This window comes from Myotis davidii, unplaced genomic scaffold (genome assembly GCF_000327345.1).
Source record: "Myotis davidii unplaced genomic scaffold, ASM32734v1 scaffold134, whole genome shotgun sequence".
Lineage (NCBI taxonomy): Eukaryota > Metazoa > Chordata > Mammalia > Chiroptera > Vespertilionidae > Myotis > Myotis davidii.
Window position 1 is genome coordinate 4847771 of NW_006288853.1, and position 14981 is coordinate 4862751.

The 14981-nt window shown below is 40.5% G+C and overlaps 1 protein-coding gene across 7 annotated transcripts in view; it reads right to left on the minus strand.

Moving 5' to 3' along the window:
* ASCC1 (activating signal cointegrator 1 complex subunit 1) overlaps nt 1-14981 on the minus strand; it is a 121425-nt gene that overhangs the window by 23882 nt on the left and 82562 nt on the right. For all 7 annotated transcript variants that reach the window (XM_015562138.1, XM_015562137.1, XM_006760949.2 and 4 more), the window contains 2 exons: nt 10252-10376; nt 7440-7525 (listed from right to left, as the gene is read on the minus strand). In XM_015562138.1, the coding sequence (XP_015417624.1) occupies nt 7440-7525; nt 10252-10376 (211 nt within the window). The remainder of the gene's footprint in view (nt 1-7439; nt 7526-10251; nt 10377-14981) is intronic.

Genomic DNA, 14981 nt, shown 5'->3' on the forward strand with positions numbered 1-14981 from the left:
TTCAGAAAAAGAACAGAGTGGGAGAGGAGAAAACAAGGTCACCAGGCTCAGCCCACCTCTACTCCAACTTCTCCAACAGGAGAACAGCATCTAGTCTAGACAGTAAAGGGCAAACCAGACGCCCCTCAGCAATGTCAGGCAACAGCAAGCACACACACACATTTCCATAACAGCTGCACCAAACAATACTGGGTGTGTGATGGCTCCTCGGAAGATGGAGAGGCTGCCGCGTGTTATCTTGGATTTTCAACTGTCATCTTATCAAACAAGACAGCAAGTACTTCATCCTCTGTCAGGGCCATAGGGAACCTGCCTTCAGCAGCACCATTGGAGCATTTTATATTATAACACTCACTTGGCTTTAATTTAGTTCAGGTGGCCTTCTTCCCTTTGCAAAGATGTGGGCTACAGTCAAATAAGCGAAAGGTCTTGGAAGAGAGAGAAAGAATCATCCCCACTCATACCTAAGGAGATCCCTACAATTTAAGAAACCGGAATCAATGTTTAGCCTACCATTGACATTTGAGTATTAATTCTAAAACTGTTTTATTATTGGGATGACTTTCTTAAGAAGTCATCATAGTTCTGTGGCATAGTGGGCTACACTCCTGTTTCTTTTATCTCTTTCCACCAATGTCCTCTAACATTTAGAACAACACTTAGCCACCCAATCTAACATGATTTCATTTGGTCTTGTCTTGAAACAACAAGCTGCTTCAAAGATGACAGTACCCCATCACCATCTCTGGGTACAGATTTATATTCTGTTCCTGGTTTGTTTACATTACACCAAAAAATATACAATGGAATATTATTCAGCCTTTAAAAGGAATGAAATCCTGATACATGCTACATGTTACTCCATAGATGAACCTTGCAAACATGTAACTGAAATAAGCAAGAAACAAAAGGATATATCCTGTATGATCCCACTTACATGAGGTACCTAGAATAGTCAAATTCATAGACACAGAAAGTAGAATGGTGGTTGTCAAAGACTGAAAAGGGGAGAAAATGATGAATTATTGTTTAATGGTTGCTAATTATTATTTAATTTCAATTTGAGAATATGAAAAAGTTCTGGAGATGGCCAGTGGTAATGGCTGCACAACAATGTAAATATACTTAATGCCACTAAATTGTACAGTTGGCTGTGTACTGGCCATTTAAGGAGGAGGGGTTCCTTGTTGGCCTCCTGAGAGTAGCCAGTTAGCAGCCTGGTGGAGCATAGGGCACAGATTAGGTTTAAGGCTAACTGGTTTTGTGAGCTCAGATGTGCTTTTCCTCCTTTCTGAGCCTGTTTCTTCACTGGTATAAAGAAGAGATTACAGCTGCCGAAACCGGTTTGGCTCAGTGGATAGAGTGTTGGCCTATGGACTGAAAGGTCCCAGGTTCAACTCCAGGCAGGGCATGTACCTTGGTTGCGGGCACATCCCCAGTAGGAGGTGTGCAGGAGGCAGCTGATCAATGTTTCTCCCTCATCGATGTTTCTAACTCTCTATCCCTCTCCCTTCCTCTCTGTAAAAAAAATCAATAAAATATATTTTAAAAAATATATTAGTGAACTGAACTGTCCGAGTGAACTGAATTTAATAAGTGTCAACATGCATAGTGATTTTACTTAAATAAGATTAAATTTCAAGTTACAGAAATATCAGGTAGTAAGTATGACACCATAGCTATGGTGGTAATGAGAAGTAGTAGCTTTATTCTACATTCAATTTGCTGCAAATATAATAGTGCAATAGAACATTTGGTGGTAGACTCTCAAGGAAAGGCTTTCTGAAAAAGGTGAGTTTTGAAAAAAAAATTTCTGAAGAAGAACCATGTGACTAAGAAGTAATTTTCAGGAACAGTATACTAGTATAATATGACTATTGAACTAGATAATAAAAAAACATAATGTTTTCTTCCTTAGAAATAATACACTTTCTGGAACACTAGTCTCCCTTTGTAGACATTAATATCTTTTCTTTAAAAATCACTACATAGTTCTCAATCTCATTTCTCTTCCCTAGAAAAAATAAAAACTCTTTTCAATACTCTTCTAAACTTCAAAACAAAGGAATCATTCAAATTAGACCTCTTCACTGAGATTGTTTGAGAACGTAATTGTGCCATTGTTACCTCAGGACAAACATAAAGAGCTGGTCAGGGAAGGACATGGGAGGAATGCCCTACTTTTTGACCTTGGTAGGAGTTACACTGTTCACTGTGTGATTATTTGTTTAACAGTAATATATATTTCACCAAAACATCATATGTACTTTTAAACAGCTTCCTTTACAGAAACTTCTCTAAGTAAAGCAAACTAAATAAAGATCTAATTTAAATGTATTCATTCTAACTGTCCTTTTAAAAGAGGTTAAGGGGAAGAGATGGAACAAAAGCAAAAATAAATAAGTACTTGCTTTACTCTTATTTACATCTTTCAAGAAAAGTCTCAATGTGGACAGACTTAACATGTGCTTTCAAGTAAAGCATTACAATTAATATAGTTTAATACTACAAACTCCCTCTTTTTCTAAATTTAAAGATTATTATATATAAAATGGGAAAGGCACAAATTCATTTCCTTTTTATTTGGCTTGAATTTCCCAGGACTTCAAAGTGTCTAAAGAAATGGCACTTGCATGGCGTCCTTTATCTTGGACCTACAGTACTTTCTTTCTGTTCCTTCCCAAATATATTACTAAGCCTTTATTTGTGCCAAACCACCTCCTCTGGTGAGTACAACGAAAGCTCTGATGTCTCCTCTTCATTCTGCAGCTACAGCTAAGCCTCCGAACAGTTAATACTGTACCCCTGCTCAATCTGCTGAGAGCACACGCCTGGAATACTGATTCCATTGCTTAAGGCCATTTCATAAGTCCCCCAAACAGACTGCCATTACGACCATTTCTCTCTCCAGAGCTGGCAGTTAATGACCATTCTACTTCTAGCTAGGAAGGGAGCAGTTACTTCCTGGCAGTGTGTCTTTAGGTCAGCATAATTTTACCATTGCCCATGGGTAAACAAATAGTATTTTAGTTTGTATTTATTAGATTAGAAATGGAATGCTCTGAGAGTATACTATCCTATTACTTTGGCTTAGGTCTTTTTCACTCAAATATCCTCCTTTCAAAGTTATCTGTCAGTGTTCTATTAAAAAACCCACCATAACTAAATATGTTTGTTCCTCTTCTAGTTTAAAAAACACACAGGAGAATTATTCTTTAATTTTCAGTTCTTTCAAAGTCCTTCTTGGGGTAAGAAAAGTCTTATTTCAACCAGAAATAAGCAGATACCTGCAACAACTCTCAAAAGAGAGGTACACAAGAAAAACGTGGCTTCTTTTTCCAAAAGTCATTATTTTCCTTTTTCTTTTTAAGGTACCCAGAACTATTGCATCGAGCCAAAACGACCAGTTCTCTTCACGGAGGAGAATGGCAATTGGCTGTTACTCATTAAATTCTTACAGCAATGAGCAATGACTTGCATTCTCGTTCTGTTTCTCTTTAAATAGTAGGTTAAGTTGATTCTTTTCCCATCACCACATTCCTGACACTTGATCTATGTAGCTGCTAATATGCTGCACACATATTAACGCAGTAGTTAACTGCAACTGAATTCATCCTTAACAAACTATGCAGTTAACCTTTCTGTTTACTCCAAGTCAGTTCCTATCTTGTTAGTGAAATCAATTTTTCCTCCTTTCTAAACATAGTAATTTTATCTGGTACAAAAACTATATGTATAATCCATTGGTTTTTTTATTTTTCCCCCCAAGAGTTTCAGGAGCCACGGGTTCTCATTTCTATTGGAGAAAGACATGTCTATTTGTGGTAATTCCAAAAGATGGGCTGCTATAACAACTTTACAAATACAGTTATTACCTCTTAGGTATTTGGGGAGGCCAAATGTCACCTTTATTCTCAAAGAAAAGTTAATCCCTTTGATTAAACACAGGTGAAAGATGGTATTTTCTGGAGTAAAATATTGGAAAACATACCAAAGGATGTTTTGCTATAACTAGCTGTATTCAAAGGTACTCCTCCATACTCATAACTTGCCCCCACCCTTTTGTATTGTAAATTGCCAGTTAATCATCTGTACCCTTTCAAAGACAGGAAGCTCCTGGAAGGCAGGGATTATATCATAACTAGTAGCTCTGCGCACGAATCCGTGCGCCAGTAGCTCGCTGACGCCCTCTAGTAGCTCTTCATCTTCTACCCTGCCCTCCTGTAGCTTCCCCCCTCCCCCGTCCCCCCTCATAGCCTGCTGCCCTGCCCCCTCCTGTAGCTCTCTGCTACCCACTTGTAGCTCTCTGCCCCACCCTCCTGCTTATCTGTGATCCAGTCGTTATGTGGTCAGTCGTTACACTTCACAGTGTAATGACCATTTGCATATTACGTCTTTATTATATAGGATGGTTGTTTTATCTGCAGGGCACATGGTCTGGCAGATGGTACACAAAAAGTATGTGACAGTATTGAAATCAGCTCAAAAGTCCAATTCTTAATTAGCCACAGTGTTAGACAAACTGGCACACCCATTGCCCCAATGTTTATAGAACAAGTTTTGTGTGTATGTGTGTGTCTTTTAATAGCCCCAAATGCCTAAGGGTGTGTGTTTTATTTTTATTTATTTAGTTAGTTAGTTAGTTAATCCTCACTCGAAGATATATTTTTCCATTGATTTTTAGAAAGAGTGGAAGGGAAGGGAGAGACAGAGAGAAACATCAATGTGAGAGAGACATATGGACTGGCTGCCTCCCACATGCACCCCGCCCAGGCCAGGGATCAAGCCTGTGACCAAGGTATGTGCCCTTGACTGACTTGAACCCGGGACTCTTCAGTCCCCAGGTTAACACTAACCACTGAAAAAAACAGCCAGGGCTATGGAACAAGTTTTAGTCAGACATTATCACAGTTCAAATAGATATGCCTACTTTTAAATATCTAATGATCTCTATCTAAACACTGAGTATCACCCTAGCTCAGGGGTCCTCAAACTTTTTAAACAGGGGGCCAGTTCACTGTCCCTCAGACCGTTGGAGGGCCGGACTATAGTTTAAAAAAAAACTGTGAACAAATTCCTATGCACACTGCATATATCTTATTTTGAAGTAAAAAAACAAAACGGGAACAAATACAATATTCGTATCTGCATGTGGCCCGTGGGCCGTAGTTTGAGGACCCCTGCCCTAGCTGGTTTGGCTCAGTGGATAGAGCACTGGCCTGTGGACTGAAGGGTCCCAGGTTCGATTCCGGTCAGGGGCACGTGCCTGGGTTGCAGGCTCCATCTCTAGTCGGGGGCGAGCAGGAGGCAGCCAATCGATGAATCTCTCTCATCATTGATGTTTCTATCTCTCTCTCCCTCTCCCTTCCTCTCTGAAATCAATAAAAAATATATTAAATAAAAATAAACACTGAGTATCTTTATAGCAGGCAGCAGAAACAATTTTAATTTGTGAGTTTTGAATTTTTGTTCTGATTCAAACTATATTACTAACTAGCAATAATCTTTGGCAAATCACTTTAACCTGGTTGGATCTTGTGTCATTAGTGTGGAACGGGATTAAAGAAATGATCTCCAATTACCCAGTTCTAAACCTCTGATTCAGCATGAACCAATACAGGTACTACTGCTATGGAGATACAAGATATAGCAAGGCCTTGCCAACACTAGAGGGAGCTACACTCATGTCATCACCGAGCTGGTTAGGGAGATTTTAAAACAAAGCATCTTTAAATGGAAAACTGACTTAACAAAGTGACAAAAATTAAATATCAAGTGAGAAATCCATAATGTTCATACAGCCACCACCACCACCACCACCCCACCCCGCCACACACACATACACACACAGGTTCTCTGCTGGCACCTCCCTCTTATAGACATCAAAGCACTTCACATCAACACATCATCTGTGTTTTTAATTCTAATTCCAAAAGAACCAAGTTGATTTGAATCATTCCAACAGATTTCTTTTCCCACTCAGTCTATTTTCTTTCTTAATCAAATTAACAACAGAAAAGCAAAATAATTAACTATACTACTGGAAAGTCTCCAAGGAAATGAGATAGAGGAAGAGAAAGATTCATATCGCACTGAAGCTGTGGCCTGAGAAAATCAGTAGTTAATTGCAACTAAATTCATTAGCAGCCTGCCACTCAAACCCAAACCTACCATAAATACTTTGAAAACAAGAAAAATATTTAAAAAGAGGAAAGATACAGTATAAGGAAAAGAAGGAATCAATGTAACTCAGCAATGTGGGAGCTGGAATGTTGGCGTAAGTCAGTGGTTCTCAACCTTGGCTGCACATTAGAATCACCTGGGAATCTTCTTAAAATCCTGATTTATGGGCCTCATCCTCCGGAAATTCTGTTTGTTATGGGCTGGGGCCACAACATTAGTAACAAAGAAACAGAATTTCCGGAGGATGAGGCCCAGAAATCAGAATTTTAAAAAGATTCCCAGGTGATTCTAATGTGCAGTCAAGGTTGAGAACCACTGGCCTAAGTGAATGCTGTCATTGCCCTGTTGGGCTCTGCAGCTGCTGAAGAGTGATGTCAGTACGTAGAGGCAACTGACAAGAAAACTGTCAAGGGACAAAATGAGATAAGGGCATGAAGGACAAGGACGTGGTATGGAAGAAAAAAGAAAAGTATTTCCAAAGCTAAAGCTGATTATATGCATTTTCTCTTTCCCAGCTCCAAAGAAAACATCCATGGCCTTGCAAATGTATGACCTACACCATTATAGAACAAGTGAAATGCAGAATCAAAACCTCTCCATTGGCATCAACTTATGTTTCTCTTTGCCCGGAAACGCAATGGCATGTTAACCTGATAGAGAGGGCATAAATTGTGGACATTACAGAATGTGGTCTGTGGAAGAAAGATAAATGCAATCCTGAAGAGCCCCTTTTATTTAAATTTCATGGATTAATTTAACATGGAGAAAGCAAAGCCTCAACAGTCAGAACTAAACTACCTACTTTTTAGGACATGAGCTGTTCCTGAGTAAAAATAGATTATGAAACAACTTTGGAGAGTCACTTTGTGGGAGAAAAGAAAACTTCTAGAACAAGACAAACAATTCTATTTTCACTTAAAAAATGCAAACTCAGACCTCCAAAGATAAAAATAACAGTGTAAAACTCACCAGGTTAAAAACCAACTTATTCCTATGGATCCAAGTAGTTGGATTCTTGTTGCTTAAATCATCAATTTCAAATACTCTAGAGATATCACAGCGTTAACAGAGTCAAAAAATTTCTCTTTTCTTTTAGGACATTAAAAAAAGTGTTTTTAAGTAACCCTTTCAGTCAGTGAGCCTCAGGGGAAGAATAAGAAATATATACTTTACTGTGAAAAAGAGAACGACTTGTTTTCCTTGCTTATTTAGGACACAGGTCAATGGATTTCTAATTCACTCTCTTTCTTACTGACCTTTAAGATGTTTCTGCCATCAAATGATTCTCTTTCTTTGAAGATATATTTGCCATCTGCTGTGTGGATATTGTACCTGCCTTCAGCTGTAAATATGACAAAGAAAATGTCAGAAGAGAAGCCTGGACTATTTATGTTTGTTTTCTCTTGGGTTTCTATGAGTACAACTAGCAAAATATCCATGGACTATCTGGAAAGTGGCATAATATGGAGGGAAAACATCACAGTATTAGTCAAGAGACGCAGTCTCTACTCTTAGCTCTGTTATCAACACATTCAGTATACATTTATTCATTCAACATTGTTCAAGCAGTCATTGTACGTTAACTATGTAACTAGCTATATTCTTAGTCAAAGTTACTTAGTCAAAGTTCCTGGTTAAGACTGGGTGATCTTCAAAGGCTCCTCAGAGTCTAAAAACCCAGGATTTTATAAAAGCTGCATGTATTTTTAATATATAAAAATACAGAAAAGTTCACATATTAACTAGTCAAAAATGCTGACAACCATGCTTTGGGTTGATTTTGGGACACCCCCTAAATAAGGAAGACCCCTTTAGTTGCAATCAAAGGTATCCTAATAGACCTTCTACACAGAAATGTAGCAAATCTATGACCTTAGCCTCATCAAAGCTGCACTCTAACTCCTTGATTTAATTTAGCTTGCTTATCCCAAAAGATGTCCTTAAAGTATAGCATGAAAAGGAATATCAAAAGAAAGGGATAACAGGAAAGAAAACATAAAACCTTATTCTACGTCCCTTTCAAGTAAAAATTCAACACAAAGAAGAATACAGGGTATAGAAAAATCAAAGCATCCTTAAAAATTATTTAACTCTGAAGACATTTTTCCAAAAATATCAACCCTTTCATGTCCTAAAAAATACCTGCATTTCCATTTGTGAGTATGGTCTTTTACTGTATATAGGTATGGGGACTACCAAGTCAGTATTGATAAAATATATATTTTTATATGTTCATAAAATATATATGTCTTTAGATCTTAGCCCTTAATAAAATAAAAACCAGACTTAAGGACTAAGATTTAAGTGCTAACTCCATGAACATAATATATTTTAGCTAGCCCATTGGAATTATACATGGGTAACTATGGAACCATTTCTCTAATTAGAAATATTCTCTTAATCAAAGCTCCCAATTCCATTGATATTCTGCAACTTAAAAATAAGTCCCCTGTTAAGAGAAGATGTGGAATTTTAAAGTAAATCATATTAAATAATTATCTATAAAAAACAGTAATCATATCTGAAGATTGAAATGTTTAATGACAGTTTCAAAATCTATAAGTAGCATTAGCCTTTAGGGAAATGATAATAAAAAGCACAATGAGATATCACTTCACACCCACAGAATGGCAATAATAAAAAAGACATAATAAAGATGTAGAGAAATCAGATGCCAATTCTGATTAGAAATACGTTCTTGGGAGCATTTTATAACCTAAAAAGTTGGTTCCATCCCTCTACTTTGGGGTCCCTTTATGTTGATTCAATCCTGTTTAGTATCTTACTTTCTACTTTCTGAGGTTCATTTCTCCAAACCCAAGCTCACAGAGAAGTGGAAATGGAGATTATCTGGTATTCCTCTCTAGATTCCCAGGTAGAGTTTCTACAGCTCAGGAAAGAGATGAGGTATAAATAAGGACCTTGAGTTTAAATGGAGTAAGTGACAAAATGAGAACTGCCTAGAAACATATCATTCAAATTAGCTGTTAATTCAGTATTTTTAAGTATATCTGCAAGTCATTTCTTAACACTTCTGAAGTAGTCCACAAGTGGTTAAATTAAAATCAAAATAAAAGAACTATTGAGTTAATAAACAACAACACTAAACATGGGATTCTGTGCTGATAACTTTTACACAACAGGTCTTCGAAAAAGAAGCTGCATAGAACTTGAATTTGTGGCTGATCAGACAGATGCTGAATGTGTTAAAGCTTTCCGTTGGGGAGGGGAAGTGGAAAGAAAAGAAGATCCTTTTTGAAATGTATTTTTATAAGGCATTTTTATAAGAAGCCTCAGATTCTATGAGGGGGAAAAAAATTATTACTCTAACAAAAGGTTCCTCAACCTTGGTGCTGTTGACATTTTGGACTGAATAATTCTTTGTTGTGGGGTCTATACTGTGTTGCAGAGGGTTACACAGGATCCCTGACTTCTACCCACTAGATGTCAGCAGAAACCCACCCCTAGCCCCCTAACTGTGACAACAACAATGTCTCCAGACAACCCCATATATCCTCTAGGGCAGCGGTCGCCAACCTTTCGGACCTCATGGACCACCAGTTGGTGACCACTGCTCCAAAGGTTTCCTTAAACCAACAGTCACCAACCTTTTGGACCTCATGGACCACCAGTGGTCCGCGGACCACCGACTGGTGACCACTGCTCTAGGGGATAAAATTGCCGCTAGTTGAGAACCACTGGTCTAACATTTACTTTTACCAGCTAATGTTCGTTTCGTCTTTCAAAATAAGCCAACAAGTATTGCATGGGACATACTTATACTAAAGTAATTAGTCACTGTTTACCTAAAATTTATCTGGGCATCCTGTATTTCTATTTGCTAAATCTGACAACCCTGTGTATGACAGAAATAAAAGAGTAGGGATGCCACAATCTCATGCTAGACATGTCCCTGCACACTTCCACTGTGCTCATTTAAACAAGCTAACAGATCAAAAAAAGAAGATATATCAGAAATTATTTGATAGGCCCATTCTACTTAAACTCTAGAGATTTTATCATTTGGCCTTACTAATGACAAACTGTGCTACAGTTCTGTGGACTTACCATTGGGATCTTTCCTTAACAGAGTATTCATGACGGTAGCATGGAGTTTCACACTAGTCCACTCTTTCATTATTAGTCCAGATGCCTGAAAACGTTCTAGGACTCGATCAACTAATTCCTGCAGCCTGATGAAATGGAAGAGAGAAGTACAAAAATCTTAGTAAACCCGTGAGCCCCTGATTACTAATTCAACATTTAGGAAGCCCCTGCTCTGGGCCAATCACTGTACAAGGCCCTGCATAAGAAGAGGAATAAAAGGCCACAGTCCCTACCATCATGAAGCTCACAGCCTTATAAAGAAGGCAGAAACAACTACAAACATGATGGGTGAGTATTCAGGGAGAGATCAACTGTACATGGAGAGGACAAGGTTTTCACAGGAGGTTTAAACATGGTCTTGAAGAAACATGGAAGTTTATTATTTTGAGAATAGATCTCAAGAAGCCAGGCTCAACAGAATTACCTAAAAGAAAGGGCTTTATTGATTTATCCATTCACAGAACCAAAAACTAGTGTGGCTGATGTGTTTCTACCAGGATCAAGTGAGGTCTGGTACAACTCTAAGGTATTTGCTCACTGGAAAGGAGTATGCATGTGATTATCCCAGTAGCACTGGATACTATACCATTGTTTCAATGAGGTGTAAATACAGAACCAATAAAGACCCTATATAATAAAAGCCTAATATGCTGTAGCCGCGTTTGGACAGGTTCAAGCCTGGGACTAATAAGAGGGCATGATCCTCTCATGGCAAAGCCATGTGCAAGTCCCACCACAATTATAACCAAAGGCTACAGTTGTAAGCTTGACCTTATGGTCCAAACCTGTGGTCCCAGGAGGTAGAGTGATATGGGCTTGATAGAGTTCAGGTGCATGTAATTGAGTAAGATTTGAAATCTGCAAGAACATTGTAAACATCTTGACCAAACCCTTACTTTGCCTCGTGGAATCTGGCTATAAAGTAAAGACTTGGCTTGCAGGTCATGGCACTGTCTCTCTAATCAGAGGGCAGTGTCCCACCCAGACCCAGCTTTATTCTCTTGTCTGTCTTTTCTAATCCTTCACCGCCCCCTCTCAGGTTTACCCATGGCCGTGCTGGCACGGCACACTTAGTGTCTGGTTGTCGGATCGGCTGTTCAACCAATCAAAGTGTAATATGCTAATGATATACTAAGGCAGCTCAACCGCTTGCTATGACGTACACTGACCACCAGGTGGCAGACGCTCCGACCGGTAGGTTAGCTTGCTGCTGGGGTCTAGCTGATGGGGACTGAGTGAGATGGCCGGACACACCTTGGAGCCCTCCTACAGTCCCTCCTCCGCTGGCCAACCTCCCGGCCCCAATCATGTACTGGTGGGGTCCCTCAGCCTGGCTAGCACCCTCTTGCAATCTGAGACCCCTCGGGGGATGTTGGAGAGCTGGTTTTGGCCTGATCCCGCAGGCCAGGCCAAGGAACCCCACCAGTGGCCCCTAGCCCTATATAATAGAAGCCTAATATGCAAATTGTCCCCTCAGGTGGTCATTCAACCGGAATTTGAACAGGAGTTCAACTGGGAGTTCGACCGCTCGCTCTGACGTGTGCTGACCACCAGGGGGTGGCGCAGAACGTGGTGGGTGTTGGCGACGCAGCGCTGGCAGTGGAGGTGTTGCTGGCCCCAATGGGCCCCAACAACAGCAGTACAGTGGCAGGATGGTGGAGCAGGTAAGCGGGCGGCGCCAGATAAAGGTGGGATGCCAGGCAGGGCTGCAGGGCTGTAAGGCTGGGGGCGCAAGCTGGGGCCCCATCTCCACAGGCCACCCCGAGGCACCCCACCTGTGCACAAATTTGTGTACCGGGCCTCTAGTAACTACATAAAAGAATATCCACAGCTGCAATTGCATGACTGATTCCCCTATGGACTCACGTCAGGTGGTTCTGCAGTGGATGAGCTCTACCTTAATGATGGCCACTCATTCTAGTACCTCCACCAGAAGCAATTTCTGCATAAGAAGTCTTCATTCTGTTCAGGTATTTTGCTCAACAGCTTGGAGAATGCCCTTTAACACTTCTTGCAAGGCCACTCTAGTTGATGATGAATTTCTTCAGCTTTTTTGTCTGGAAAACTCTTTATCTCTCCTTCAACTCTGAAGAACAACTTTGCCAGTAGTTCCAACAAGAGGGGTCATTATCCCAGCAAGTATGTGGTGGAGAGGATCTTGGTCCTAGGCCTCAGAATCAGCCATCGTCTGTGACCACCCACTCACCTGATGATAAAATGTAGCCTGTGGCTTTTACATGTCATGCCAAAACAGCCACCCAGAGCCCAAACAAGCTCTCACTGAACGCTGGCCCTGACTGGGAGGTCACATCAAAAGACAGAGCATGCCCTAGCCGGTTTGGCTCAGTGGACAGAGTACTGGCCGCAGACTGAAGGGTCCCAGATTTGATTCCGGTCAAGGCACATACCCAGGTTGCAGGCTCGGTCCCCAATGGGGGGCAAGCAGTAGGCAGCGGGTGGATGGTTCTCTCTAATCATTGATGTTTCTCTCTCTCCCTCTTCCTTCCTCTCTGAAATCAATAAAAATATATTAAAAAAAAAAAAGATTGAGCAGTGCACCTGGGGACAGAGCGAGGGGAGGAGCCTGCACCTTTCAACCTTTCCCTGGCCTTATTTGAGATTTGTTCTGCATACTCATTGACTTTCCTGGCTCAAAATAATTCCTTATTAGTCACTAATGTGCTAGTGAACAATAGATTTCCTATTTTTTAGATTTTACATTTTTTTTGATGTACTAGTATCAAACATCACCTCTTTTATTGGACTCAAGTAGCCTTGAGACATGTATAGAGTTCATGAATCTTCCGCTGCTTCCTGGGCCATGGCGCTGTGGTAAGCAGTGAGCTGCTTCTCCTTAAGCATGGCTGGATGGGTTTGTTTTATGTGAGATGTGGGTCAGGTTCACTCTGTGTGGCCCATCTGTGGAAGCTTGCCTCCAGCAGTTGTTCTGGCTGCAGCAGCTGAATTGCTGAAGGCCTATCTCCAAGTGGACAACAGCCTCTGGTACCCCCATCCAGCCATCGTCCACTCACTTAAGATGTGAGCAAAACCACTCTCTTCCGCTTGCCCTGCATACGCTGCAGCAAGAGGGAGTCACTCTCCCCTAGATATTGACTTAGGAGCCCAAACGATTCGTTGCCCCTTTTGATTTTCAGGTCCCAAAGTTCCAAATTAATCTTAAAATTATAATTTCTTTATCTTAATTGTTTTTATGAACTACTGTCTGCTAACCAAAGAATATTTATAACATGAGTAAGCCATGATTGATAATAAAATAAATGCCCATGTCCCCTCCACCAAACCTCAGAAATAGACAGGACTGGGAGTGAGGCACAAAATTTAAGAGGGTGTCTAAAAATGCAGTAACCAAGATTAATCATGTTTTAATGCAATATATTTAACAATCAGAATTAATGCAAAAAAATCTACAATGAACGGAATATCAAAACTGTGAATGAAGATGGGGTCAGTATTACTGAGTTCCTTTGCCTCAGACTCCAGCACAGCTTGGCATGGGATAGAACCTCACAGTACCCCAGTTCCGCAGGGCGCTCCCTGTGCTGGAGGTTCCAGCGACTCCTGCTGCCTGCCCCGCATCTCCTGGCGCAGCCTCAGGACCCAGCACTCTTCAGTACGCGCATTTCCTCATCTGGCTTTCTCCACTCAGCAACTTGACAGCTGCCACGTCTGGGCCTTCTGTTCCCTGGGCCACAACAGCCACCCTTCCCTCCCTCCACCTATGCAAACCATACCCTCCTTCCAGGTTCCAATTCAAATCCTACCTTCCCATGAAGCCTTCGTAACCACCCTAACATCCCTATGCCCAGGTACCCATGAGCAGTGACTCTATCCTCCTCTGAAATGCTGCCCCCGCTTATACGGTGTGCTCTACTTAGGATTCTCAGAAATGGTCCCTTAATGTTTCAAGTTTGTCTGTCTGGTTCTCCTACTAGATTATACTAGTGCTTCTTCAGAGCATGAAGTACAAAAGGCACTGAATATACAGTGCTGAAAAGATATATTCTCTGCCCCCAAACATCTATTTGGGAAAAAGAAGCAGGAAAGACAGCAAGAAGGAAAATAGCATTTGGACACAAAAAGATGAGTAACATGAGAGAAATTTTAGACACAAGAAAAATACTAACAAAGACACATACGATCATCAATAAGCAGTGCAGCTGGCTGGGGCCTGGAGCAAGTGTAAGATAGTAGAGTATCAAGATGAACTATTAAGGTGGTTTCATACCAGAAGGTCTTGAATACTAGACTGGGGAATATGAATGATTTCAAAAGATGTGAAATGATGGGAGATTTTTAAGCAAGTAAGTCCTATGGTATATAGGCTACAGCTTAGGAGGACTAATGTAGCAGTATTTCATAGGATCTATACACACTGACATAAAAGTAATGTCTAGGTAATATTTCATACGAATGAACTGTAGAACAATAAGCATAATGTGGTCCCATTTGTGTAAAATAATATGCACAGACAAGGACTCCCAGCAGTATCAGCTCTGCTTATAACCTATTGGGGAAGAAATTTGAGAGAGTCAGGGCAGGGGAAAGACAGCCATTTAATTTTCACTTTACCCACCTGTAAAGCTTTTTTTTTTCCATTGATTTTTTTTTTTGACAGAGAGAAACATGGATTTGTTGTTCCACTTATTTATGCATTCATTGGTTGGTTCTTT